The sequence below is a fragment of the Fusarium graminearum genome, chromosome 3, assembly GCF_000240135.3.
Source record: "Fusarium graminearum PH-1 chromosome 3, whole genome shotgun sequence".
NCBI lineage: Eukaryota > Fungi > Ascomycota > Sordariomycetes > Hypocreales > Nectriaceae > Fusarium > Fusarium graminearum.
The window spans coordinates 6,296,827-6,323,537 of NC_026476.1; the positions used below are offsets into that span (position 1 = coordinate 6,296,827).

Genomic DNA, 26,711 nt, shown 5'->3' on the forward strand with positions numbered 1-26,711 from the left:
GCAAAAGGAAAGTCCGGCTTTTTGCATGAAGTCAGTAGGTACGTACCCCAGCCACTGCGAACTCCTGGCCACTCACGTGTGGGCCTCGACGCTCGCGACGTCTAGCTTGCGTTACGGCTTGGGATTGTTAGGCGACCAACTTTGTTTGAGGATAGACCTAAGTTCATCGCCTCGACCACCAAGACTTTCCATTTATTTATCAAGATCTCGAATACGATACAACAGGACCGAACGTAACGCGACGAACCATACTACAAGATGGAAGGTCTTTATTACAACGTCAACAACGGGTGCGTCTTAGCTTGAGTTGGAGCCGGAAGCTTCATGCGAGTTAGTTATGGAGACTAACCCCAGTGAACAGTTACGTCGAGGGCATCGTCCGAGGCTACCGCAACAGCCTTCTCACAGGCGCAGCCTACAACAACCTGACCCAATGCGAAACCATTGATGGTACGCGACTCGACTTCATCCTCAACCTCTTACATGCTGATGATGTCTAGATCTCAAGCTCCAACTTGGCCCTTCCTACGGCGACTTCCTTGCTTCTCTACCGCCTAACCCCTCGACTTCAGCTCTTGCGGCCAAGACAACCGACAAGCTCATCTCAGAATTCCGATATGTTCGCGCCCAGGCTGTTGGCTCTCTCGCTACATTTATGGACTACGTCACTTACGGCTACATGATCGACAATGTTGCCCTTCTCATCACAGGCACCCTTCACGAACGCGATACCCGTGAGCTCCTTGATCGATGCCACCCCCTGGGCTGGTTTGAAACCATGCCTGTGCTTTGCGTTGCTACCAACATTGAGGAGCTTTACAACAGTGTACTCATCGAGACCCCTCTCGCCCAATACTTCAAGGGCAGCCTGAGCCATCAGGACCTCGACGAGCTGAACATTGAGATTGTTCGAAACACACTCTATAAGAACTACCTTGAGGATTTTTACAACTTTGTCAACACTCACCCTGAGATGGCTGGCACTCCCACTGCTGAGGTTATGTCTGAGATTCTCGAGTTCGAGGCTGACCGCCGTGCCATCAATATCACACTCAACTCTTTCGGCACCGATCTATCCAAGCAGGACCGTAACAAGCTTTACCCCAGCTTTGGAAAGCTGTACCCCGAGGGAACTCTCATGCTTTCTCGTGCCGAAGACCCTGAGGGCGTTCGCCTGGCCGTCGACGGTGTTCATGACTACAAGTCTTTCTTTGATGCCATCAATGTTGGTGGCGGCCCATCAGGACCTGGAAACATGGGCGGCGGTGCTGGTGAGACCAAGACATTGGAAGATATGTTTTACCAGAAAGAGATGGAGATTTCCAAGAACGCATTCACTAGACAATTCACGCACGGCATTGTCTACGCGTGGGTAAAGTTGCGAGAGCAGGTTAGTCACTCGTTCTGCCCCAGTGTTATGCATCAACTAATCTATAAATAGGAAATCCGCAACATTACTTGGATTGCCGAATGCATAGCTCAGAACCAGAAGGAGCGTATTGGCAACTACATCAGCGTCTTTTGATTTGAGTCCCTCCAGCTTTCGTTTTCAGCAGGGTTTTGTGTAGTATAGTAGCAAATGTGAGCTCGTAATGGCACGGAATAGTTTCCACACTGGCGCAAAGGGAAAGATGGGTAGATGCAAAAGGCGGCATCGTCGCTCATCTTTCAGGTGGCTTGTATTGTACATAAAGAGAAACAAGTTATTCTACAAAAACAGCTCCCGCCCTTCCCTTACAACGAGATCTGATCCTTCCAGGTTGCAGGTGTAAGTCCCAGCGTCTCAACCATGTGAGTCCATCGCTGATTTCCTTTCTCCTTGCGATCCATGTACTTCATGAGCTTCTGTCGGCGATGCAACAGCAATCTTAGATTACGCTTGTTGTGCTTGTCCTTATAGCCTCGGTTGATCTGCAGGGCATTTGAGAGGTTATGGATCTTGGCTGTCAAGATGCCAATCTGGACCTCAGAGCTACCAGTATCAGGGCCACATCGCCCAAGCTTTTCCTCCCCGTCAGTAGATAAACGGGGCTTCATCATAAATTTTGAGTCAGTTGTGTGACGACCGAACTCATTGATGATGCGCTGAACATTGGCGTGAAAGCGGTCCTTTGAGCTTCCATTCTCAAGCGACGTAATTCGGTTCAAAGCTTCGAGAACCTTCTGGTGGTTCTCCTTGTGCTGCTTCATCTTATCTTCCTTGGTCTCAGGTTCCATCTGCTCCTCAACTGCGCCAATCATGGGCTTAGTGAGTTGGTATGCATGTGCGGTGGCCTTTTTAACCTCGGCGTCTGTAAGGAAATGGTTTCGAATTCCAATATTTGACACAGAAGAATCAGAATTCTTCAGGCCAGCCGTCTCCAAGGATTCAATGAAAGGAGTCTTCTTTCCTAGGACAGGATCGCCCCAGGCCTCATCTCTCTCACGGGATAGCTCTTCGCGCCTTTGCACATTGGCAGCCTTTCGTTGTTGTGCTTGAGCCCATCTATAAGGGTCTTGCTTTGCCTTGCGCTTCTTCTCACGCTGGGAAAGGTTGGCCGTCTGGACGATGGGTAGGAAGTTGGGCGTTGCGGGCTTCGATGCGGGTCGGAGGCAAACTAAACAATTGATTAGCATTGAGGAAGTGCACAATTACAGCAAAGACGTACGGTTCAGTGAGCCTAGGCTCGGCAGCGCCGGTATTCTGGGAGGCATGATTAAAGCATCAATTTGTTTCTGCTTCTACACCAGAGAACGGATTGTCGTCCCAATGCCCGCCCCAAATTTTCCATGACCCGGCCACCGATACCGTGACGGGCATGAGGGGAGCCCCAGAATGGCCTAGCTTATCTATCACGTGCTGATAGACCCAATCCGTCTTATCATCGCGCTAACCCTCAAGCGGACAAGCGTATCGAGAATCAGGGCTTCTCACCACACACATTTTGGCACTCAAAATTCCGTCGCGAACTTTCGGTTTTGCGACTCTTTGCACGCAACACCACAATCCTCTTCGCCGTCACTCTCCCAAGCCATCCCTTCGTCAATCCAGACAAGAGAACAAATCCGTCAAGATGGCTCCCTCCAACCTGCCCTCCGTCATGAACGCCACCAGCCAGGACATCGAGACCCTGCTGGCCGCTCAGTGCCACCTCGGCTCCAAGAACCTCCAGGTTCACATGGAGAACTACCTCTGGAAGACCCGTCAGGATGGTGTCAACGTCATCAACGTCGGCAAGACCTGGTATGTTTAAAATGGCTATTTTTTGGTGGACTACGGGCTTCAGCATGTGTCGGGAGGGGAATCTGAAAACGCATCTTCAAATTTGGAAATATGAAGCTATTCGGAGGAGGGGTCGAGACACTTAAGCCAGGACACCACATTTTTTTGTGCAATCCACTAACAATGCATTTTCAGGGAGAAGATTGTCCTGGCCGCCCGTGTCATCGCTGCCATTGACAACCCCGCCGACATCTGTGTCATCTCTGCCCGTCCCTACGGTCAGCGTGCTGTCCTCAAGTTCGCCGCCCACACTGGTGCCACTGCCATTGCTGGTCGCTTCACCCCCGGTTCTTTCACCAACTACATCACCCGATCTTTCAAGGAGCCCCGTCTGATCATCGTCACCGACCCCCGAACCGACGCCCAGGCCATCAAGGAGGCTTCTTACGTCAACATCCCCGTCATTGCCCTCGCCGACACTGACTCTCCCACCGAGTACGTCGATGTTGCCATCCCCACCAACAACAAGGGTCGCCACGCTATCGGTGCCGTCTGGTGGATGCTCGCCCGTGAGGTCCTCCGCCTCCGCGGTACCATCTACAACCGCGAGACCCCCTGGGACGTCATGGTCGATCTTTACTTCTGTACGTTTTGGATCCTAGCTAACCTACAAACTCACACTAACTGTCTGCAGACCGTGACCCCGAGGCTGAGGCCGAGGACAAGGTCGAGGAGGAGAAGGTCCCCGGCGCTGACGAGGAGGGCCCTGCCGCCATCGAGTCCGGCTTCCAGGCCTCCGCTGGTGCTGACTGGGAGGCTCCCGCCTCTGGCTTCGCCGGTGCTTCTGGCGCTGCTGGCGCTCCTGGCTGGGACGGCGCTGCCGGTGAGGAGTGGGGTGCTGCCCCCGCTAACACCGAGTGGGCTGCTTCCGCCGAGCCCCCCAAGGAGTCTCAGTGGTAGGGTACTGAGGCCCAAGAGGGTTCCGGCGCTCAAGTTCCTGAGGCGATTGAATGGTAAAGAAATCAAAAAAGAGGATACCAAAAAAATTCAAACGAGTGAATTTGACACAAGGTCCTGGAATGGGAGAGCAGAAAAAGCATTGAAGGATGTGTGGATGTTGTGGTTCAATCAAACTATTCGACAAACATTTCCTGTTTCTTCTATCCCCATCTTACGACAAAACACAATAACTTGCTGACCTTTTTTCTTACTACGAACTTTGCATGGGGACTAAAGGTTTTTGTTTTCTTTCAAAACTTGGCGGTGCTAATGAGGGAAAGATACTCGCCTCCTTTTCTCATTGAGAAGGATGGAGAGGGAAAGCCCTGCGCTGCCGAGGGGATGGACTTGATCGTTATCCCGCCTTTGTTTCTGTGGAAATTTGTATTGATGCGAGCAGAAGTCAAAATATGAGTCGTCTAAGCTGGGTTTACCCAATCAATTGTGCCGTAAATTGTTGACCGTGATGTATCATGTCCACGTATGGAAGATTGTGTAGTCAAGTAGTCACATAACCTTGAGAAAGTCCACCGGAAATGTCTTTGTATCTTGTGTCATCTCCCCGTACAATGAACGAAGAGCGTTGCATTCAAGAACATACAGGTCGGACCCATGTCTAACAGAACGAGTACCGCTGCAACTCAGCCATGCTATCATACGGCACGATCAAAACTTGCCGCCATCCTACTCAGAACCATCAGACATATCACCAGAACCTTATAAGGCAACAGTTATCATCGCAGACGTGGTATCAATTGTGTAAATCCTTTGTTACATCTGCTCATTCACTAATCCTCCAGTTTGTCAACTCCGTTGCTCCCACCCAGCAAGTAACCACTTATATATCAAGTGAATCCAACCAGCCGATCCTTCCTATTACTCATTTCCCATCAATCCCCCTCTCTATGTATTTAAGAAGCCAATAAAAAAAAAGGAACAGACGCAACTTTGACGCTTGCGCTGTGCGGGTATGATGAAACCAGACCTAGAAACCTCAATGGGTTTCGTGTGAAAATAGAAACGGTAAAAAGAAAAAAGGTTCCCAACTCCTTGCTGTAGTCCCAGATGCCTTGATGATGATTATATTGTATGAAGAGTTGGAGAATGAAATGGCTATGTAGCGTAGCCAGGTGATGATTACGATGTAGAAGATGGGGTATAATGTAGAGACATGCTGGGTATGCTCTTGTGATGATTTTGAAACATAGGAGATGAAACGCCGTCGAGTCGGTGTGTCATAAATCGTAATTATCGTTCCCATATGTGTGATGTGTTGTGAAAATGTGGGTGATCGACATGATTGTGTAGGTTTATTTATTCGAGCATCTCCGAGTGGCGTCGAATTTCCTCGTCGCTCAAGGCACTCATCCAGAGACAGCGCTCTGTGATACCCTCGATAGGGTGGAACTTGTATCGAGTGCTGGCTTCCAACAGCCTAAGCAATGTCTTAACAACAGAGGCGGCGATACGGCACCGCTCGAAGTTGATGAGTGGGGGTGTGGTAGGAGAGCCAGCCATCTCGGATGGACGCTGAGCGTTGTAAAGAAGGTCATGGGTGTAAATACCAACGAAGGGAATGCAGCCTTGGTCGGAGCCGGTCTCCATCTCAGCACGGAGGTTGTAAAAGTTGCGCATGGGAGTAACCAACTGCTCAAGATCTTGCAGTGTCTTCAGATCTTGAGGAGGGACATGTCGCCAGGTCTCGGTCAGGCGGGCAACCTCGTTGCTGGACAGAGCGATAGTAAGTTGTCCGAGGGTGGCAAAGTTACGGTATCGGCGGCAGTGCGTCGCGATGTGGATGAACTTGGTGAGACATCGCACTCTCTCTTCAAGACCCTGAGTAAGAACAATTTCGGAAATGGCCCATTTGACCATGATGTTGAAGCGAGCGATGACTACCTCAACGCCATGAGCATCAGAGTTGCGGAGGAAATCAACCCACGAGCGAGAATCACTGTGAGCAGCGTCTTTCCAGTTCATGTCTATGAGCTCTTTCCAGTCGATTTCATTAAGTGCATCCTTCTCGATGAGAGTAAACTGCTGCGCAAGAATTTCCGAGTCAAAAGCCAGGATGAACGGCAAATGAGCTGAGTACTTGTTGCTTTCAATGGACTCTGGCTTGGCAGCTTGGCGATATCCATCGATTGTTGCTCGTTCTGCTACAACAACATAAGGGGCAGTTGGTGTTGTCTCGGGGGTTGGGGGGAGTGGCTTCTGTCCCCAGACCTGTTCCTCGTGTAATGAAGGTACATGGACGCAGGAAGTTGGGGACATCTCGAGAGCTTGTACCAGAGTCATAGGAGGTGAGGGAGGTTTGCGATTGGGAGGGGGCGCTGGGGATCCAAGAGGATGAGCAGGAAGCTTAACTCGAGGAACCACACTTTCACCAAAGTCTGACTCTTCGTATTCAATAGCATCGGCAGACATCTCAGATGAGAGATCACTGTCATCTTCAAGGAACGACTGATCTTCTTCGACTGATGGAGAGGTATCGCCCGGCTTGATACCCTCAATACTCTTTGTCTTCTCCACAAAATCGTATGAGGCGAACTGAGGGTCACCCTCACCGCCGACATATGGTAGCGTTTTATGTGCACGAGGAGTCGTTTCTTCGTCTGGACCTTCCAAGACTGATATGTTGGTCCATGGGCGACCCTTGACTGAATCCCGCTCGAGAATTGGCACAGACGAGTAAGAGTTGTGGGAAGAGCCAGTCAAGAACGACATTGCTTCAGTGACAGGCCGTTGAGGTGTGAGATGCTGGTCCTGCGACTCCATCATAGGCTCAGGCTCGCTATCCTCAGCATCGAACATAAACGTCTCCCTGACCACGACCTGCTGCTCATGGTGTTCTTTTCTGTGCTCAACATCCAATAGATGCGTAGCAACACTGTCGCTTACCGCTCGACTCAATGGAGGAGGACCGACAGCTGATTTGTGGGCTCTTCTCTCGGGAAATTTACCTTCGAGTTTGGCCAGTGCGGATTCAATGCCACCGTCATCATCGTCATCAGGAATTTGTGCCAATTTCTGTGCCTCTTTTTCGAATGAAGGTCGCATCGCTGGTTTTGACGAATGTGTACTAAATAAAGAAAGATCTCGTCTTGGTTTATCTGCAAGTTGTCCAACGGAAAAGGCTTCGCTCTTATGCTGCGTGTAATCGATGGAAACAACTTCACCAGTGCCGTAAGAACCGCGGGTATAAGAGCCTCGGCCGAAGGAACCGTGGCCAAAAGAGTTCATACGGGGGCTCTGAATGAAGGAGCTGCGAATTGACTCAGAGTATGTTGTCAGTGACCCAACGGAATGTGACCTTCTCAATGTGTTGACAGGGTCCAGCTCTCCAACGTTCGTAGCGGCTCGAAGATCTCCTCCTGGACGCCGTCGAAGAATTCGTAGGGGCTTTGGCATTGGCTCTTCAGGCTCAGGATCTGCAACGGACGGGGCGGAAACCGTGGTGGCATCGAAGCTCTGGACGGCAGACCGACGAACGAGGGCATTGGTAGCTGAACTACGGCGACGCAGTAGAGAATTTAGAGATCGGTGTGTTTTACCCGACTTCAGACGACGATGGTTCTGTAGCGATACTGGGGGGTGGTTGCGTGAGCTTCGAGCTGTATGCGAGTACGATACGCGGTTACCATCTTCGGAGATGGGAGCGCTGGTAACAGGAGCGAGTGTTGCAAAGTCGGGAACGAATGGCGGCAGAGGATCCTCATCTAATGAAGGGCGCACAAGGTGTTGGTTAAGCAAGTATGAAGAACGTCTGGGGGTACCTGTGCTGTGACCGGCCGGAGGGGTAGATGGGGGTGTTGGGTCAGCACCAGTCAGCTTAAAGGCATCGGCAAATGCTTCAACAGAAGCATTGCTGGTCGGAATTCGATGTAGCAGAGATGGATCGAAGGGGGTCGTATCGTCCACGATCACGATAGATTTGCTGCCAGTAGTAATGGCCATGTCGCTAGTAGGTCGATGCCTATATTCATGGGGCAGCTGCTCAAAGTCGTTCGGATCCATATAGACAGCAGCTGAGCATTGAATATCACGAGCAGGCGTCAGAGATGTGCTGGGGGACATCGGCGGTGGCAGTCCACGGCGGTTGGCCTCAGCGGCGGCCTCGTCCCGTACCGCCTTCTTAAAGTCTTCGACCACCTCGGCACCAAGCAAGTCGATTCTCACAGGCGGTCGAGGACAGCTAGGCCTTTGTCGGTTCTGGGGTACAACAGCTGTTCCAGGAATTCGATTTGTCGTGGCACCTCGGGGACCAATGTTGTTGATGCTAACAAAGCTTCCTTGAGTGGATGACGTTCCTTGTCCCCTAGTACTAAGGGCTCTTCGGACACTGCCCAGTAGTTTCTTCATACCGTGACCAGACATAGCACTTCCGGGCGTTCTCTGCTTGATGAGGCTCTGGCTCTCCTGGCTGATGCTGGTCATTGGCAACAAGCCGTTGGAAAACTCTTGCATATCGATATCAACATATGCCTGGCCTGGAGGTAGTAAGTTACCGCGAACAAGGCTGCCCGCATAAGGGGCGGTCATCATGAACTCTTGGTCCTTGAATGACAACTTGTCGGTGCTGTGCTCCCGTAGAGAATCAGTCAAACTGTTGTTGCGTTTGTGAGCACCCTGAGGTCGTACTCGCTTGCCAACAAGGGCGCGGGGGGTTGTTGCGACCGGTCCTGAATGAGGGTTTGAAGTGGCTGTCACAGGATGAGCAGCCAGAGGGTTCGTCTGATGATTTTGGGCTGCTGGTTGGGCGGTAGGTTTGATCTTGGTGGGAAACGAACAAGAAACAATATCCATACTGGCCATGCTGATCATGCTAACTGGTGATGCTTGTTGTCCCTCCATAGGATCTCTTGTAAGCTGTCCATCCGGTGTGCTGGGCCGAGGCTCCACTACAACGGAATCTCTAACACGTCCGGCTCGAGAAATGTCTGCGATGAAGCTAGTTCGCTCAGCAAGGCTCTTCCGGACCGGTAATAGGCTCTCAATACGGGGTGTTTCGGCTCCATCCTGCTCCCAGAACGACGGGTCCAAACTGGCATCTCGGTGACCTGCAATACCACCAGGCGTAACGGGCACGCTGGAATCGAGAGTATCGTCAAAATCAGGGCTGTCCCAATAAAGTGCACAAACCCTTCGCCAACACTTCTTGAGCTCTCCCAGAATCTTAAGCTGGACTTTTCTACCTCGATTGCATTGTGAGAGTTCGTCCACAAAGTCGTTGAGGAGCTCACAGAAGACGAGTCGGAGGTTATAATCCACAACGAAATCATCCATAAAATAGTTGAGAATCCAGTGTCGAAGAGCAACGAAGGTGCGAACGCGGACCACCATTCCTGTTTCATCATCACGGGCCAGAGCCCACCGCAATCTCGCGATAAGCATACGGCAAAGATCCACGGGTTCGAGAAAGGCTCGGAAAGTTAGGAAGAAGTCCGAAATGAGTTCGTAGTCGAGGAAGCTTGGTGATGTGATTTCAGCAACGAGGCGTGGGGGCGTAGCAGCTACAACAGCACCGGTAGCCGCAGAATATTTTACTAATGTTCGGTCATCGCATGCTGGTTTGAAGGTGAGTTCGTCGAACATGGCGGGTTCAACTTTTGAGTTAGATCGCCAACTAGGGCGGACGGGTTTGGAGAACTGTGCACTTGAGGGGGTCTGAGTCAAGGCGGACATTGTTCGTGAGAGTCGTAACATCGGCACAACCATGGAATTCGGTCGTCTTGGAGATGCAATATCAGGATGAGAGCTGTTGAGCACACCCTGAGGTCGACTCAGCAGCGAAGCGCTGCTGGAGCGAAACTCCTCAGTGGGAGCGTACGAAGATCCACGAATCATCGGGGTGCCTCTTCCAGTAAAACGTGGCACACCAATACGCCAGGAAGGGATCGAAATATCGAGAAGAGGGTCGTTGGAATCCAAATCTTCCATAGTCCGGGGCCGATACTCCTCCAACGGTTTAGATATAACGATTTTGAAGGCCCCCGGCTCCGAGTCCTTTGCAACGGTTGCTTCGTGGACCGTGCTGTCGGAAAGGGCGCGTCTGTGCCTTACAGGCCGGAGCGGATATGAATCGTGCTCGAAATAGGTTCGGTTGTTGGTGTCATAAGGCGATGGTTCGGTCGGGGTCCACTGACTGACGTGAAGCTCGCTGGTCTCGTCTTGAACCTGCTTGTTTTGGTAAATTGCATCCAAGCCTGCAGTGCTGGGTGGCGTGATGGGAAAAACAAATTGAGGCTGAGGACATCGCTGGTACGCAGGGCGAACGGTCGGCCTAGAAAATGAGAGTCAGTGGTTTGTGGCACGCAAGTGATAATACGAGCAAGCGTCGTGTTTTGTGCCAGCCACGTTGCGATATTCCCAAGACGACGTAAGATGAGATCGCAATACAGAAGCCACTAAGACATCTCCCCACAAGGCGCGAGCAAAGACCGCAGAGTGAAGGGAGAGTAGTAGTGTGACAGCGGTTTCCCAAGGGAGACCTGGGTTGGCAGCAAGAAAACATGCGATGATTCAGATCTCAACCTACCTCAGATAGATGCGACCATTGTTCCCCACGTTGGCGACAGTGAATTGACGTCCCTCTCGACCTGCTGATCCACCATCGGGAGCAATTTCCCACCGGGCCAGGCTGCCCTGGTTATCAGCGCTGGAATCTGAGTCCTTGAGACTTCGAGGCGTGTGCTTGGTTTGGTGAATTCGTCGTTCTGAGAGAGGAACCAGTGGTTTCGCGGCAGTGGTAGTACTCGCAGGCATGCGCGCGGCGGTGGTAGTGGACCTTACAGAAGGCCACTTTGTGGGCGTTGAGAAGCTGGGGCTGGTGTTTTCCCTTTTCCTAAGTGCAGTGACAATTGCTGTAGGGGCTGCGACAAGGCCTGACCCTGAACGAGACCTTGGCTGATGGGTTGTTTTGGTCGACGTCGGATCCTTGACAGTGGTTGCAGCTGGGGGCGCAGTGCTGAGATCAGATGCTGGGGGCAGCGGGTCTGCAGTCGAAGCCTCCAGGGCCTCCATGACCTCCATCTCCATGGCACGTCCTCTTGCAGGCGCGTTGCCTGTTTGTCAGGAGAGTGCAGAGCTGACGGTGCTCAAAGCGATAGAGGAGCTGTCAATCAAGGCATTGAGTTAGCAGCGAGTAATTTGAAGGTGGTAAATGCTGGCGCGCATATCGTGGTTCTGTAACTGACGGACCCTAGTGCGCGCGGGCTACAGTGGGGTAGGTAGGTAGGAGTGCCAGATAACAGAGAGGTAGAGAGAGAAGGAAAGGGATTCAAAAAAGACGGCGAGTCCGATACGAAAATGATAGGATATGGGATAAAGGAAAAGATGAAAGTAAAAAGTGTTGGCTTGGACCAAGCACCATTAGCAACGTTAGATTGCCTTGTTATGCTAGTTCAGCGTAGTCTAGGCAATTAATTAACCACCCAGACCAACCTGAGGCCTGGCGAGACGACAAGCATGGCTGAACCTGGTTGATTTTCCACCACGGACAATCTTGGGGTGTGGAGCTGATGTCATGATGAGAGAAAAGCAATTAATAAAAGCGACTTACATGATAAAGCCATAAAGTATAAGAGTAATCCGTTAGCAGAGTATTGTTGTTGTTATTGGTGCTTTTGTTGACATTTGAGTTGGTTGCGTCGGGGATGCGTTCAGCAACTGAGTGATCGTCGGCAACGGGACAGAGACAAGACAGACATATGTAGACTGAGACAAGGACAGGGACAGAGGGGTCATGGAAAAATAAATAAAAAAGAGTCACGCTGTATCCGAAAAAAAAAAAAAACAGACGTGTAGTTTTCTCAGCAAAATAACGGCACGCGATACGACAATAGGACCCTGGCCAAGTCCTTTCGATCTGTCTCACACAGAAAAAGCAAAGAGAGGAAAAGAAAGAAGGGCACTTTGAGAAGCAATTGGGGGAGACTCTTTTTTTTTTTGAACCTCTCTCGACTCTCGAGGCCAGACCAAGAAGGACGCTTGCCCGCGGGACCGGGCTCTGGCTCTGGACTTGGGGCTTGTTTGCGGGTGAGAAGAAGAGGGTGTGTGGGTCAATTGTCAACCTAGCACTTAGGAATAGCACTTATCGATTCAGGTCGATTATGTAGCTATACTTTGGTCGACACTGATTAGGACTCAAGTGTCGCGGTTCCTGTACCTTGGAAGCTGTATCGTGTGTCCCAGGCCAACCCAGCAGAAGGGTTAATGGCCGGCTAGTTCCAGCTCTCTCAGCTTCCAGAGTCCTGTTCAGCAATATGATTGGTGATGCCATTTACAGCTCGGCTTGACACGAACTGTTTGCCTCCCGTACTAGGAACGAGAAGGATGGAGCCATGAATTGGTTATGAACAAGTATTAGCAATCACCAATTGTTGTGTATCCTTTCCACTCACAACAATCAAGTACACACATACATACGCACAGAATGTATAAGATGAGGTAATTCATACACAAAAGTTCAAAGCACATTACAGGGATAGCCTTGGTATGGGTACTTTGAATTGAGGTCTCAATTGGTGCGTTAGAGGGGAACGATGTACTGAGTACCTGCAGCTGAACCCTCAACGGTTCCCAACTCGGCCCGTTCTCACATATCAAAGCATCCCTGCACCAATCAATCATTGGAGCAAAGTCAGGTACTCTCTACTTGCTCCTCTGCCATGCTTCGACGTTGCATCCAACAGACTTTAGAAGAGAGGGAAAGAGGCGCACACTTTAGGTCAAGTCCCGGACGGGACACTGAGGAGAGAGTCTAGAATTCATGCCCAGTTTTGTCGATCTCTTGTGTAACTAACAGTAGGATTTCGATTTGGGTATCAATCAATTCTGATAGAGAAAAACACTCGCAGCACACATCAAGTACCTACATACTGTGCAATAATTGATTGTTTCCGAGGCGGGGGGTCAAGGTCCTGTCCTATCCTTAATCGTTCCAGAAAGAGAATCCCATGACCGACAATGCAGCGCAACTAATGCATCATGCATGATCCATCACGTTTTCCCATCTTGGCATACGGTATCCTCATTTTTCTACCACTACCGCAATTTTCTCTTACATCCTCTCTCTTACTTTACAGCATCACAATTCATCTTTCAGATGTCACTCACAAACTAAAAACGCGAACCACCTTCCACGTGCTGACCTACAGTAGCAAAGTCAAAGAGATACATGGCACCCACCAAAGCTATCCACGTAGTATTAGCACCTTTTAGATTCAAAAACCGGGTCAAACTTTAAGACGTGATTCGACACCAGTGAGTCGGGTGCCGGGGAACCATCCGTGGCCTTTACCTGTCTCGGCAGTCTAACAGGTCCAGGGTAAGAACACAAAAATCCATGCCTCCGGTCAACCCTAGATAGACGGGCAGACGGGACACAGATACGAGAAATCTTGTATTATATTTGCATGTGCTTGCTTGTCCAAAGTTGGTGTGTATACGTAAACAATCCTGCAGCCCTGTTCTGGTCATCCCCCCGTAAGCCTCATCTAACTTGCGTAGATTGCAGTGATCAAGCCTCACATCTCTTAGTGACCTCTTTTCATACTATGGCTAGTATTAAGAGCAAGACGAGACCTGTACTGTGTCGGTCCAAAGTGATTCCCTTGCATACGTGTATCAACCATCATATCATCAGACTGTATAGAGGCTGTGCGGCTTTCGGCCCCGAATCCAACAACTGATACGCGCCAGATCAACACGAACTCCCACTCGCCATCACTACAAAGAACCCAATGACCTTTCCCTTGACTCACTAAAAACGCCTTTAGATGGAGAATTTATAGCGTGACGTTGGCCGGGATCCCCGCTGGAGGGGAAATGGTTGGGCGGCAAAGGGTATAACTGACTCGTTATGATGGATTCCTTCTCAAACTTCTTCTGTTGACCGCCTATCAGTTCAAGAAAGACTACTCTTTGCCGCTGCCCCGGCCGAGTCAAGTCAAGCCAAACAAGATCAGATCTGGAAAGTAGTTCGTGACAGGTAAAAAAAAAAAGGCCCGCGCCGATGAACCACCACCCACTCCAACGACACAAGCCCGTGCTTCCAGCCACTTTGTTTTTGATCTGGTACTTCGACGTTGCCCGCACAAAATTTAAACGTGGATGGATCCATTCTTGCGTGTTCTCTTTCATGGTTATCCCAGAAACCTCGCTAACGCGTTTTTTACACGCTTGAAGCGACAGGCACGTAATCGGCCTAGTTCATGATATCCATGTTCTCCACGGGTTACACACTGCCGTACTTTGTGCATGTAATCTACAAGACGATCAGAAGGCGATCAAGGCGATCACGATGCCCAATGGTAATGTTACAGCGAGAGTAACGTTGAGCATCTCGGAGTAGTTACCCTTGTCGTTCCACAGGTATTGCTACAGTTGCAAGCAATCAATCCAAGACATGGATGGAAGAGATGAATTGCTTTATCTTTTGTGATTCTGACATTGGCTTCGATGAGCCTACCCTGTATTGACACGATGCACATATGTTTCTGCTATGTGTAGAGATGAGTGTTGTGACCGGTATCATCCAGAGACTCGAACCTTTAGCAACCAGCCATTGTATTGAATGTAGATTCTGCATGATACACCGTATTTTGAAGACATCGTCCCAGCCATGGTCGTTTCTTTAAGTGTCATAACAACCCATCACACACAAAAACCCATGAAGTATCATAGAGAAGTCACAAATCGAATACGAGAACAAAACACTATCTGTAGTACAAGGGTTCTTATTGAGAACTTGAGACTCTATTATATACCTAAGCACCAATCTACATCCTTAATTCTTGAATCTTGCCAACAACCAACTCTACAAATGCCTCAATGACCTGCCCATTAGGGTCTCTCTTGGACTCAAAGATACAATCCAAAATTGTCTTGATACCCACTCCAACGCTGTCCGATCCTGTTTGTCGGCCGATTTCGTTGACTGCCGCATTAGGATCGTGTTCAAATTCGGGTGACTCCTGCAGGACTGCCGCCAGCTCACGCAGGTTGGATACGCCAGGAACGGCAACCTTCTTTGCGAAATCGTTATCAATCTCAAGCATCTTCAGTACCGAAGCCTTGGAAGTGGTGACGAAAACCAAAAGGCGGTGGCCCTTGGGAGGTCGGGAGACGATCAGAGTCGTCAATGCTTCCAGCATGGTGTTGGAGAAACGAGGTCCAATAGGGTTCCATCCGATAAGACGTTCAAAGTCGTCCAGAATTAGAATACTGGCAGGTGACTTGTACGCATCTGTAAAGGCCTTGTGAACGTAGTCCTTCTTGGCAAAGTCATCACGGTATCCGACCAAGTCTGAGGGTGTGACCATCTTGACAAAGGGGAATCCTGATTGCATAGCGATGTGTGCAGCCAGAGCTGTCTTGCCAGATCCCTGAGGACCGTGGAAAAGAACTGATGTGCTGAACTTGTTCGGGTCCTCCTTGACCATGCCCACTACACGCATCATTTGCTGAATGTTCATGTCGATATGAGGTGCATAAGGGTAGATACCCAAGCGAATGGCCTCCATCAACTCAGCCTCCGAGACACCATAAGCAGGTCGCACCTCGGTGAGAGCTACCATGAAATCCTCACGCTTCACGTTCATGCTGGCAACATCCTGCTTCACGGCAGCAAGCTGACCAACTTCAGTGTGTCGTGAAAACGCACAAGATGCAGCTGCCTTGACCAGACCGCTGATCTCGGCACCTGAAAAGTTCTTGGTCATGCCAGCCAATTCATCCAAATCAATGCTGGAGTCCAATAGTCCGTTGGAGGCCATCTTGGCAGTGTGAATCTTGAGAATATCGAGTCGGCCCGCCTCATCAGGGAGCGAGATCTCGAGATGTACCTCAAGACGGCCGGGTCGCAGCAAAGCATCATCGATCATGTCCTTTCGGTTGGTCATTCCGATCAGAAGAATGTTGTTGAGCTGGTCCACACCATCTAGCTTGGCGAGAAGCTGGTTCACCACGCTGTCACCAACACCAGTACCTCCACCAGATCCGGAGCCACGCTGCTTACAGACAGCGTCAAGTTCGTCAAAGATGATAATATGCAGACTACTCTCATCTCCCTTCTCCTTGTACTCTTTTTCTGCGTCGGCGAACAACTTTCGGATGTTCTCCTCAGACTGACCAACATACTTGTTGAGAACCTCAGGTCCGTTGATGACTTTGGGTGGGTTGGCGTTCAACATTTTACCAATCTGTCGGGCAATCAACGTTTTTCCGGTACCTGGAGGGCCGTACAGCAGCAATCCCTTGACGTGAGTAATACCCATCTTGGCGATCAAGCCCGGAGGGAAAATACGAGATGCAAATGCACGACGGAAAATGGTAGCGAACTCATCATCCAGACCACCGATACCCATATCCTCGAACTTGAAGTCCGGAGCGAGAATGGCGTTGGAGTTGGGCTTGTGCATCGAAGGCTTGAGGTTGAAGTCACCCTTTGCATCACGATGGAAGACAACTTGACTCTGAGTCGTCAGGATACCCCTAGCATGGGGTTCTCGCTGGGCCTTCTTGGAGGAGTCGTCTGAAGTCATAGCCAGATCTGTCAAAGAGACTGTCTTGACGACGATAAGGAGAGGAATATTTCGGTGATCCATAAGAATGCGCTGACCAGGAGCAAGCACCTGGTTCTGATATGTTTCGATAAACATCTTGGAGAGCTCGTCCTCGTCATAAGGAACATCTGTCTTTTTGTTGGGAGAAGCAAAGCCGATTTCAAGGTTGACCGAGCCCAGGTACGCCTTGCCTCCAGCCGCAAAAGGGTCGTAAATTTCTCCTTGGAACACATCTCGCATAGTGATACCGGCCCACGATCGCTGGGGGTCTGACAAGCTGATGCAGCCCTGGGGGAACCCGGGGACGGGCTTTGCGGTGACAACGTATTCGCCCATGGGCTGGCCTGCTTGCAGAAGGATATAAAGATCGGATCCATCGCGGTTGGGAGGGAAGTCATCGGGAGAAACAGCGCAGCTGGTAATGAGTTAGTTGGGTTTCAATGATACAGGAATGCGAATACATACAGGTTGCCGTAGATCAATCTTGACTGAAGGGACTTGTCTGTGACCTTCTCGACTCGGAGGCTGACTTGGCGCCCGCCCGATCGCGAGGGCTTCTCTGCATACCCACCACCACCGCTACCACCTGGATAACTCTGGTAGTTCTGAGGAGGCTGCTGCTGCTGTCGAGGGTCGTTATATCGAGGGCCACCGTAGCCTTGCTGTTGCTGAGGTGGAGGAGGCTGTTGGCCTCGAGAGCCACCCATGAATCCGCTGAAAGGTGTTCTAGACATTTTGGCGACGAGTATATGAGGTTGTAAAGTCGAAGTTCGGTGGATGAACTTGGGTTGGTCGCTTTATATAAATGGATCGGTAAGTACAAGTGTCGTTCTTTGTGATGGTAATGACATGGAGCTGCGCCAGGTACCCAAAGTCTATGCTGACACTGTAGGTGTAGCAGTATTGGATCAGGTAGCGGCAAGCCAATTAGATATGTGTAAATCAGCCCAAGTCCCACAATATACCTAATTCGGTAGACTCTCAGGACAACTTGACAACAGTATGTTCTACAGTCGAGAGCTCTAGACGTCTATTAAGAACAGATTGATATAAAGATTATGAGTCATGTATGCGGTGTGATAAGATTACGATCAAGCCTATGGGAGTTTCTAGTTATTACCATACCAATCTTTCTACCAACTTACCTCATGATTAGGTGGACATGGAGAACTTGAGTGGGAAGCTGACGACTGGAGGGGCAATGCACATTCATTGTCCAGGGGCTTAGTTAGCGCCTATGTCATCTTTCGGCCCCGCATTCCGGCGACGGAGAGCTTTCGCGCAAAGTAATGTTTTAATTCATCATACAATCAATTTTCAAGATGCCGCTGTAAGTATAGTGAACTAACAATACTGGCGCATAAATCTAACACGCGATAGTCATCTTCTAGGCAAGAAGTCGTGGAACGTCTACAATGCCGACAACGTCGCCCGCGTTCGTCGCGATGAGGCTGCCGCGAAGGCTGCCGAGGAAGGGGAAGAGCAGCGCATGCAGGAGATTGATGCGCAACGTCGATTAGCCATTCTACGTGGCGAAGAACCTCCTCCTATCGAAGAACCTGAATCACCTAAGCCAAACGAGACATCCATTGGTGATCGCGATGCTTCACATAGAGGACCGCGACGAAAGCGAAAACGACCAGACGAGGATGACACCGACTTCGAAATGCGAATAGCAAGAGAGAACGAAAACAAAGCTCTCATGAAAACCGAGCCTGAGCGAAAGAGTACAAGCTCTGCGCCTATTGTGGACCACAATGGACATATCGATTTACTCGGCGATGAGAAGTCAAGGGCGCACGCAGAAAAGAATGAAGAGGCCGAGAAAGAAGCCAAGAAAAAGAAACAGAGCTATGAAGACCAGTTTATGATGCGTCTCTCGAATGCTTCAGGGAAGGATGGTGTTCTACGACCATGGTACTCGCAAGCTGATGCTGCGGCCCCTGATGCTTCGTCGAAGGATGTATGGGGAAACCAAGACCCGAATCGTAGAGATCGTGACGCTAAACGTGTAGCGTCCAACGATCCTCTTGCCATGATGAAGCAAGGAGCTTCCAAAGTTCGTGAGCTTAAACAAGACAGAAAGCGTTTCCAAGAGGAAAGAGAACAGGAATTAAAGAATCTGCGCCGCGAGGAGCGACATCTCGAAAAGAAGCGGCGACGACACGAAGGTAGGGACAGAAGTAGAGATCGACACAGAAGCAGGGACCGTAGTCGTGATCGAGAGAGACCATCGGATCGCCATGAGCGAAGACAACGGTCTAAAGAGCGAGGGCATGATCGTGATCGACACCATGATTCACGGAGTCGAAGACATGAGCGTCATGACAGAGAACGGTCTCGGCATGGGAGAAGGCGCCACGACGAGGATGAACCACGAAGAGAAAGGAGTAGACAAGATAAAGAACACCACGAGAAACAAGACCTGCGATCTGGAGAAAGAGGAGATAAAGAACGACGATAAAGTCGTCATGAACTGCGATAGCGATCAACATACCCTTTTGACTACTTTTTATACTGTGATCCATGAAGCAGTTTGAACCAAGTTTCTCTTGAGTAACCATCAATGTAGATATGGATAATGATGGCATACATAAAAGAGCTTACAAAAAGGTCATTGTTAAAGACGACCGAAGACAAGTATATGAACACCTACTGTCATCTTCATACTGTTGCACTTCTAGGGTTACTGTTAGACTCATATATCTTTTCAGATTGACTGTGAGACGCATGAAATATGACCACCTACATGACTTCTACGGTGGTCTTCTTGGAGCCTTTCTTCTCAAATCACAGGGTATATCGCATTCAAACTATCAAACATCCTGCCCAAGTTATTAATCTTCCACCTCCAATAAACAAAAACAACATATAGCAAGATTATTTCTCAACCCACGGCAGTCTAATCTCAACGGGCTGCATATTAGCCTCAACCAAATCAGCGACCTTTTTGGCCTCTGATCCCTTCAACCCCTTCAAAGCCTCGAAAATTCTCTCATATGTCGCCTCGCTCAATCCCTCCTTTCGATCACAGTAGACATCCAATCCCTCCTTGCTAAACACGGTAGGCGCAAACCAGGTAACCGCCCAGCGCTCCTTGACGCCCTCGGCAGTGATGACCTCGCCCCAGCCGAGAATCTCCCAGTGAGAGTGAACAAGGGTCAACCATCCCTTGCCGCGCCAGTCCCAGCCGATGGAGGACGCTTGCGTGTCGACGCCCTCGACGGTCTTGAGGGTGCCGTCCTTGTTCAAGGGCTCGTACTCGACCAGGTCGTCCATGCGGGGACGGCCGTCTGCTGTTCCCGGGAGCATCTTGTATGAGATGCGGACGTTACGGGCGTCGCGCCACATGGAAAGTGTAGAATGCGTAATGGTCCATGTTGTCGTGATCCAGTCCAGAGTGGGGGGATCTACGGGAGGAGATTTCTTGGTGGATGGGCAGTATTTGGTCGGAGTGTTGAGCTTGATGGGTGGTAGTTCCGCCATTGTGATGATGTCGGTGACTTTTGTTGGGCTTCAATGGGTATCTCTCAAGAGCAGGTATATATCTCGAGTCCACAATGGCAATACTTGATGAATGTGAAGTGAAATGTTGAGATCAAGAGAGTAAAGTCAACTGAAAAAGAAGAGGAGAGAGAGAGAAAAAAGCAAGGAAACTTCACATGAAAATTCAAGCCTTGACAATAAAGGGCCCTGTCTGGTACTACTTAATTTTATCCCGTCCGAGGAATGAAACACGCCAGGCCTCAGAAGCCGCAGATCCGTCACGCGAACTTTAGGCAAAGATTCGTGTCATTCGCTGGTCTTCGTCTAATGCTCCGAATGCTCCTTGTACTGCATAAACTATCCGGGGCTATTTTATGTTTTGACCGATACCCTTGATATTGGTCTGATGTCACTGATACTCCATCGGCATTGAATACCAGTGACCAGAGTTAAAGCATTAAGGTTTCGTAATGATAAAGTATCAAGGCATATTCTATTAACGGAACAATAAATTTTGGACATTTCCTCGGAACCAGAGACTCTATAATTATGCTGCTGAGCATAAAATGAAACCCATGTCGTTTGCTGTAATCCTTGCTGCTCTTCAATTACCGTTTCTTGGCTCTTATAACGATTACGAGGTTCAGCCACAATGGATGCCCAACCGCCACAACCCCACTAATCTCGACCCCGGATTCCATCTACGCAGGACAGCCTCAGTCATTCTTTTCATCCCATCACGGTTTCATCCAACTTCATCTCATCCACCTCAAACGTCGCGCTTAACACAAACCGTCACAAATTCTGAATCATTATAAACAGCCACTTCTATCGAGTACATCCAGTCTCACTAACCCACGATGAACCCCTCAGATAACGACGTCGAAGGTGTCGACGAAGCCCTCATGGTTCAGATGGGCTTCTCATCCTTTGGCGCAGCTTCACCACCCTCAAAGCGTCGTCGCTACAACCCAAACGCAGACGCATCGCTTCCCTCAAAGGCTTCCGCTACTGGCGCAAACTCCATAGCCTTGGGCACTGGTTCTAACACTGATGAGATCGCCCTTGATGATGACGATGACAACAATGACAAAAAGGAGGATGAATCTGAACAGCAAGCCCTAGAGCAAGTGCGCCCGGCTAGTCTCCCTCAACGGCCTGCTCCAGCAGCTGTGCCACGTCAGGGTCAACATTCGGTGCCACATGAGCGCAGAGATACTTGGTACATTGGGTACTACGACAGCCTGTCTAATGTCAATCCCTGGGAGAGGATTGAAAAGGCCCACGGTTTGGCGACACGGGGGACGTGGGTCAGCCAGGAAAAGGCCAATGCCACGACGACAGCTGATGCACCAGCTTGAGATATCAAAATTGGAACATGCAGCAGCGAGGGAAGAGGGAGACGAATGGGGCATATCAATTGAATCAACAGCTCAGCCAAGATACCCCACATGGTGCTTTAGAGCACAACCACAGTACCTTCACCTTTATGCTTGATCAACAAGATGGATGAATCTTGATATATGATATTATGTCACGTGTACAATCACGTGATACCGAAACAAACAGGGATCTTTCAACCTCACAACGCACTACGGCGACGGCACTGCGACTCACTACGACAACATACCTCGAATCACATGTGCTCCCTCACTCAGAATGGTTCATAAATAGCCTGGAGGGGTGTGGGGAGCAAATCAGTCACATCTACGGGGGGGTTATCACATTAGTTACGGGGACACGCCGTCTGTCAAAGAGGGGAAAAGAGATGTTGCTTGCTATGAGAACTGGTAGACTCCATACTCCGGTCGAGATACCCACAAAGAAACCTTCTTACAGACCCTTGCCTTGCCCGATACGGCTCCATCAACTCTCCAGCTCCCAGTGTTACCCAATGGAGCAGTTTTCACCTCGCTGCCTCCCCTGATTAGGGCAAGCGTCCCAAATATACACTGCTTTGCAAACCCGCTACTATTTTCCGAACCGTCATCGTCTTTGTAGTGGTTCCCAGGGTATATCACTCAATACACACCCCTCAACGAACCCGACAAGTTGGTCGACTTTACAATCCTCGGCTGCTCCCGCGTCACCCATACTCCAGAGACGCTGCCAACCCTGCTGTCCATGCAGCAACCGGCGCGGACACATCATGTTTTGCAGCCAACTTGCTGACGCTATCTCATAACACCCCCACAGACGCTTGGGAGGAGGTGTACTTTTAACAATCGCCCCTAAATCGTTCAGTTCATCCAATCATAAGCCGTAAGTCGTGAAACAGCCGCCCATTCTCGCACTCTCTGCGTGTTTCCCCCACACTGGCTCCAGTGGCCACGAGGTTGGCGTTCCTGGCTAGAAGCCCCCCGCATACATGCCCTGCTGCTTTTAACAAACGTAGCAAGACATCTCGCGCCAAGCGGCTCAATTTGCCGCGCTTAGTGCCCCTGATTCCAACGTCACCTCACGTTCCGCTTGCATGAACTACTCGTTCATGCATGTTGAACATGTGGGTGTCGTGGGATGCTCGTAATATTAAATAGCAAAACAAATCTCAATTGAGATGTCAGAAATCGGTTCGCCACGCGTTTCGGCACTCTCTGCGGAAATGTGTGTTTTATGCGCGAAACTTTGGTGAGTTAATCGCGAATGAAAAGTTGCTCGCTGAATGAAAATTTTGTTGTGAAAGTCGAGATGCCGCTCCAAAGAAAGTGAAATCTAGAAGAATCTAGTTCTCAGGAGATGGGTATCGGGCGCGAGCCTTGCTGTACTCCTTGCCATGCTTGCGAGAAGCCTTGGTCTTAAGCGAGCTGTGAGAGTTGGTTAGTCTCCAGGTCACAAATTTGTAAGTGGTGCATTTTGAACTCTTTGCTGTAAAAGAGCTGTGCTTGTATTTGTAACAAAGGCACGAAAATGCACCGATCTAGTTCTGACTCACCTGACTTTCTTTTGTGTCCATTCAAGGTCACTGCGGACCTCATGAGCATCGCGCATACCCTCCTGGAAGCGCTCTCGGGTCTTCGCAAGACGAGCCTGCGCCTTCTTCTGCAGCTCCAGGAGCTCTCGGTGCTTGGCGTTCATCTTTCCGGATCTGTTCAGTAGTCAGTACGGCATCAATGAAATCCCGTAGACCATTTAAGGCGAACTAGTGTATTCCGCATGCAGCTCCTGATAACTAAACAAGGATTTGCCGTGGGATTGATGGTGGGATAGATCCACTTACGTCTGAGCTTGCATGGCCATGCTGCGGTCAAGAGGGATTGGGTCGAAGGAGTTGGCAAAGCGGTCCTGCATGTACTCCTGGAAGTCCACGCCGCTAGCAGAGCGAGTGCTCTCATACTCGCCGTATGCGCCAGTGTAGCCGGACGACGTAGCCGAGTACCCACCATTGCTGTACGAGGGGATGCCCGAGGCGGAGCTAACCGAGTCATCACATTCCGGAGGCGAGACAGAATATTGACTGTAGGTGGGGTATTGCGAGCCCTTGGAGGGGACGGGAAGAGGCATGGAGTAGCCCACAGAAGTGTAATGAGAAGACATGATGATGATTGAGGTTAGAATAAGATGTGATTGTGTCAATTGATTGTTTTGAGAAGTGATTTGGGTGGTGGCTCAATGTTGAGTTGACTGTGAAGAAGTGAAGCACAGTTGAGGTAGAAGAGTTGTGTATCAAGACAACAAGTCAAGGGGACTGTGTATGTGAACCGGGCAAGTTGGGACTTTGGCTCGAAAGTAGATTCAAGAGTGATGAGAAAGGAAGAAGAAGAACAAACCTTCAACTCGATCAACTCTCGCCTTTTTATACTTTTCCAGAGACCCTCAACAGCCAGACCGGAACAACTTGAGGATAACTCATCCTGACACCATTCGTCAACAGACGATGAGCAACCCCGCTCATGAGGGCGTGCAATAGGATGTTACATGATAATGGCATGGTTGAGAGGTGATCGAGGGGCTAGACGAGACGATCACGACAAGATGCAGAGGTGTGGGCCATCACGGACAGCAACGACAAGGTCGTGAAGGTAACAAACCTTCAAAGCTAGGACTACTAGGAGGGCGACTAGGGAGGCTAGGAGCGGCAAAGGAGTCTTGGAAGGGTCATGATATGGTACAGAGACTTATCCGAGGTGAATGGCCGCTTGACAACTAGGCCAACGAAAGAGAAGGGTAAGGAAACATGGTCGAGATAGGGCTTTACGGGGAGGGTGAAGTTAGAGAAAGGAAAGCGGTTGAATATGATAAAAAGCGTAAGAAATGAAAAGGAAAGTGTGTGGCTTCAACACGCTTCGGGGTATCTGCTTTAGCAATGCAGTGACGTTGAAATTGTAAACGTTTTAAGCTACGCCGTTGGTTGGGTGTAACAAGGCCAGCCCAGGATGAGCAAGGGCATGTGCATATGCCGAAAGCAAAGACCGCAATCAAAGATGTAAGATGTAACAATTAAGAAACTGAAAAAATGGAGACCGCCTTGAGGTCAAACCGACATCTACCGGACATGTTTAGGAGTAAGACTGGGATATTGCTCGAAAAGGCAACAGCTGTGTGTTAAAGACACCGGACAGGTACATGACGATGGCATGTGTGGGCAGTTAACGGAAAGGGAAAATGCGTCTGTGTGCTGGAGCGGAGACCGACAAAACACCCGACGTAAAAGGGAACGACCTAGACCATATGGTATACCAGTAGAAAGGCACAAGAAAGGTAAGATGCTGCTAAGATGCCATGCATATCCGGGTCCATCAATGGACACAAGTGGCTGCACTAGCCCTTGGACCCAAGTGTTGAGAAGGGATAAGAGCCATGTACAGAACTTGTATGGGGGCAAAAAAAAAAGAAAAAAAAAGGATCGGTGCGTTTTCCCACCGATATTTGCTTGACGGGCTTGTTTAAACCCAGCGTATTGGTTGTCTGAGCGTAGAGGTACAATAAGTCGGTAGTTGGGCAGCGGAAGACGCAAGTCGAGGCCAGGTATGGATTGGGTTCGTGACCGAGTGACGTGAGGGACCTGGTCGGCGTAAACTAGGCTGGCTCGCTGCTTTTTGGCGATAACTAGTACATACAGTACTGTAGCGTGCTGAAAGCAGGTAGATGGATCGTGGTGAGAATGAGCCAAACGGACAACGCAATGGACGATGGGACTGACGCTGACTGGCTGAGTGTTAGGCTAGATGGACCTAGGTAGTTGAGTAGACACCAATGCCCACACCCTCACAATACATATCTGTACCATATAGAACACATCTGAATCGGCCGGCTTCCGGTACCCTTTGGAGTAGCGGGTAATATTGGTGGTGGGCGCTGAAAGAAAAAAGACATTGGTTGCCTCACCGTGTAGATGGACATCCATGAGAGATCATCAACCGCCCACAAGACTCTTGGCATTCCACCGCTATATCAGAATTCAGCTTTCCAAGCAACAATAGACTGAGCAGAGACATTACGGACACCGGACACTGCAAATTCCCTGATTGTATCCGCTGTGTAATTTTGGCATGCACTGGAACTGCGCGTCTTGTACCCTGTTACAGGGGAACAGGCAGCACCGTGGATGGAGACGATATGGAGCGGAGAGTCGCAAACAAGCGCGCTGACGCTAAGGAAAGCCAAAAAGACGAAGTTGATAGAAAAGCAGCCTTGGATTTCCACGTTGAAGCCCTGGAAACCAAGCGCAAAGTTGCCCACACCCCCCATCCAGTTGCATTTTCCCTCATGGTTCGGCCGTTTTACCAGAAAAGCTCGGCCATGTCGAGAAGAGGAGAAGAGGCGATGACCTGCGATGGTCAAGATAGACACCATGCAATGGACTAGACGAGGATTGGTCCACGAGAAACAGTTACAGGGTGTGGGTTGAGAAGCGAACGCAAGGCGGCGGGTCGGGTAGAGCTGCAGCAAGTCGGGCAATTTCTGGTATTGTGCCTCTGTAATTATACAAAGAGAGTACAGTAAGGAGTTGATGCGTTGTCAAGATAATTACCAGACGTTGCTGTGACGGTGGGATGGATTAATGGATTGACAGACATTTGACAAGGGACGGTACTGAATTCCAGGGACCCGATCGAGGGGTCAGGGTAGTGGTGGATGTCAATTAATGGGGGACCGGGGTCTTTCTCGCGCCTGCCCTGCCTCCTGCCCTGTTTAAGGGAGGTGCTTCTTGGAAATGGGTGTGTCGTTTTGCTGGCAGGAGCAATCTATACGTAGTGGAAGCCTTCGGAGAACCTTTAGCTAAGGCGGAATTGAAGATTGAAGGTGGTGGATGGTGGGGGAAGGTACGTATGAGCAAGTATCTCTCTGCTGATGACAGAATGAGCAGGCATTCCTTCCATCCATCCATCTGTCACCATTTTTGGTTTGACTTGCTTTTTCCTTCTGGCTACTGCTACTCCAATATGTTCCACGTGCCTTGTAAAATTTTCAATCAAGCAGAGCCTCATTGACATGACTTTGCTCAACAATTGATGCAA

The 26,711-nt window shown here is 49.9% G+C and overlaps 10 protein-coding genes across 10 annotated transcripts; 5 read left to right on the top strand and 5 right to left on the bottom strand.

Annotated features, from left to right (window-relative positions):
- Window positions 1-258: 258 nt before the first annotated feature.
- On the top strand, window positions 259-1,525 carry FGSG_10907 (vacuolar ATP synthase subunit D; the record flags this gene model as incomplete). Its single annotated transcript, XM_011327171.1, has 4 exons — window positions 259-290; window positions 362-450; window positions 501-1,390; window positions 1,442-1,525. 4 exons carry the CDS (start codon window positions 259-261, stop codon window positions 1,523-1,525), a joined length of 1,095 nt encoding a protein of 364 aa, XP_011325473.1.
- A 209-nt stretch (window positions 1,526-1,734) lies between these two features.
- On the bottom strand, window positions 1,735-2,694 carry FGSG_10906 (uncharacterized protein; the record flags this gene model as incomplete). The annotated part of the gene is made up of 2 exons (XM_011327172.1): window positions 1,735-2,597; window positions 2,649-2,694. The coding sequence occupies 2 exons, from the start codon at window positions 2,692-2,694 to the stop codon at window positions 1,735-1,737; spliced, it is 909 nt and encodes a 302-aa protein (XP_011325474.1).
- A 266-nt stretch (window positions 2,695-2,960) lies between these two features.
- On the top strand, window positions 2,961-4,667 carry FGSG_10905 (40S ribosomal protein S0). Its single transcript, XM_011327173.1, has 3 exons — window positions 2,961-3,223; window positions 3,398-3,846; window positions 3,897-4,667. Exons 1-3 carry the CDS (start codon window positions 3,054-3,056, stop codon window positions 4,160-4,162), a joined length of 885 nt encoding a protein of 294 aa, XP_011325475.1. The 5' UTR covers window positions 2,961-3,053; the 3' UTR covers window positions 4,163-4,667.
- Window positions 4,668-5,515: 848 nt separating this feature from the next.
- Window positions 5,516-11,239, bottom strand: FGSG_10904 (uncharacterized protein; the record flags this gene model as incomplete). Its single annotated transcript, XM_011327174.1, has 2 exons — window positions 5,516-10,484; window positions 10,740-11,239. The coding sequence occupies 2 exons, from the start codon at window positions 11,237-11,239 to the stop codon at window positions 5,516-5,518; spliced, it is 5,469 nt and encodes a 1,822-aa protein (XP_011325476.1).
- A 3,716-nt stretch (window positions 11,240-14,955) lies between these two features.
- FGSG_10903 (uncharacterized protein) lies at window positions 14,956-17,501 on the bottom strand (the record flags this gene model as incomplete). The annotated part of the gene is made up of 2 exons (XM_011327175.1): window positions 14,956-17,182; window positions 17,233-17,501. The coding sequence occupies 2 exons, from the start codon at window positions 17,499-17,501 to the stop codon at window positions 14,983-14,985; spliced, it is 2,469 nt and encodes an 822-aa protein (XP_011325477.1). The 3' UTR covers window positions 14,956-14,982.
- A 588-nt stretch (window positions 17,502-18,089) lies between these two features.
- On the top strand, window positions 18,090-19,307 carry FGSG_10902 (uncharacterized protein; the record flags this gene model as incomplete). Its single annotated transcript, XM_011327176.1, has 3 exons — window positions 18,090-18,097; window positions 18,148-18,830; window positions 18,943-19,307. The coding sequence occupies 3 exons, from the start codon at window positions 18,090-18,092 to the stop codon at window positions 19,305-19,307; spliced, it is 1,056 nt and encodes a 351-aa protein (XP_011325478.1).
- Window positions 19,308-19,647: 340 nt separating this feature from the next.
- Window positions 19,648-20,253, bottom strand: FGSG_10901 (uncharacterized protein; the record flags this gene model as incomplete). Its single annotated transcript, XM_011327177.1, has 1 exon — window positions 19,648-20,253. One exon carries the CDS (start codon window positions 20,251-20,253, stop codon window positions 19,648-19,650), a length of 606 nt encoding a protein of 201 aa, XP_011325479.1.
- An 860-nt stretch (window positions 20,254-21,113) lies between these two features.
- Window positions 21,114-21,614, top strand: FGSG_10900 (uncharacterized protein; the record flags this gene model as incomplete). Its single annotated transcript, XM_011327178.1, has 1 exon — window positions 21,114-21,614. The coding sequence occupies one exon, from the start codon at window positions 21,114-21,116 to the stop codon at window positions 21,612-21,614; it is 501 nt and encodes a 166-aa protein (XP_011325480.1).
- A 1,361-nt stretch (window positions 21,615-22,975) lies between these two features.
- FGSG_10899 (uncharacterized protein) lies at window positions 22,976-23,787 on the bottom strand (the record flags this gene model as incomplete). The annotated part of the gene is made up of 3 exons (XM_011327179.1): window positions 22,976-23,057; window positions 23,186-23,338; window positions 23,471-23,787. The coding sequence occupies 3 exons, from the start codon at window positions 23,785-23,787 to the stop codon at window positions 22,976-22,978; spliced, it is 552 nt and encodes a 183-aa protein (XP_011325481.1).
- A 919-nt stretch (window positions 23,788-24,706) lies between these two features.
- On the top strand, window positions 24,707-26,058 carry FGSG_10898 (uncharacterized protein; the record flags this gene model as incomplete). The annotated part of the gene is made up of 5 exons (XM_011327180.1): window positions 24,707-24,790; window positions 24,937-24,951; window positions 25,169-25,218; window positions 25,321-25,428; window positions 25,779-26,058. 5 exons carry the CDS (start codon window positions 24,707-24,709, stop codon window positions 26,056-26,058), a joined length of 537 nt encoding a protein of 178 aa, XP_011325482.1.
- Window positions 26,059-26,711: the final 653 nt, after the last annotated feature.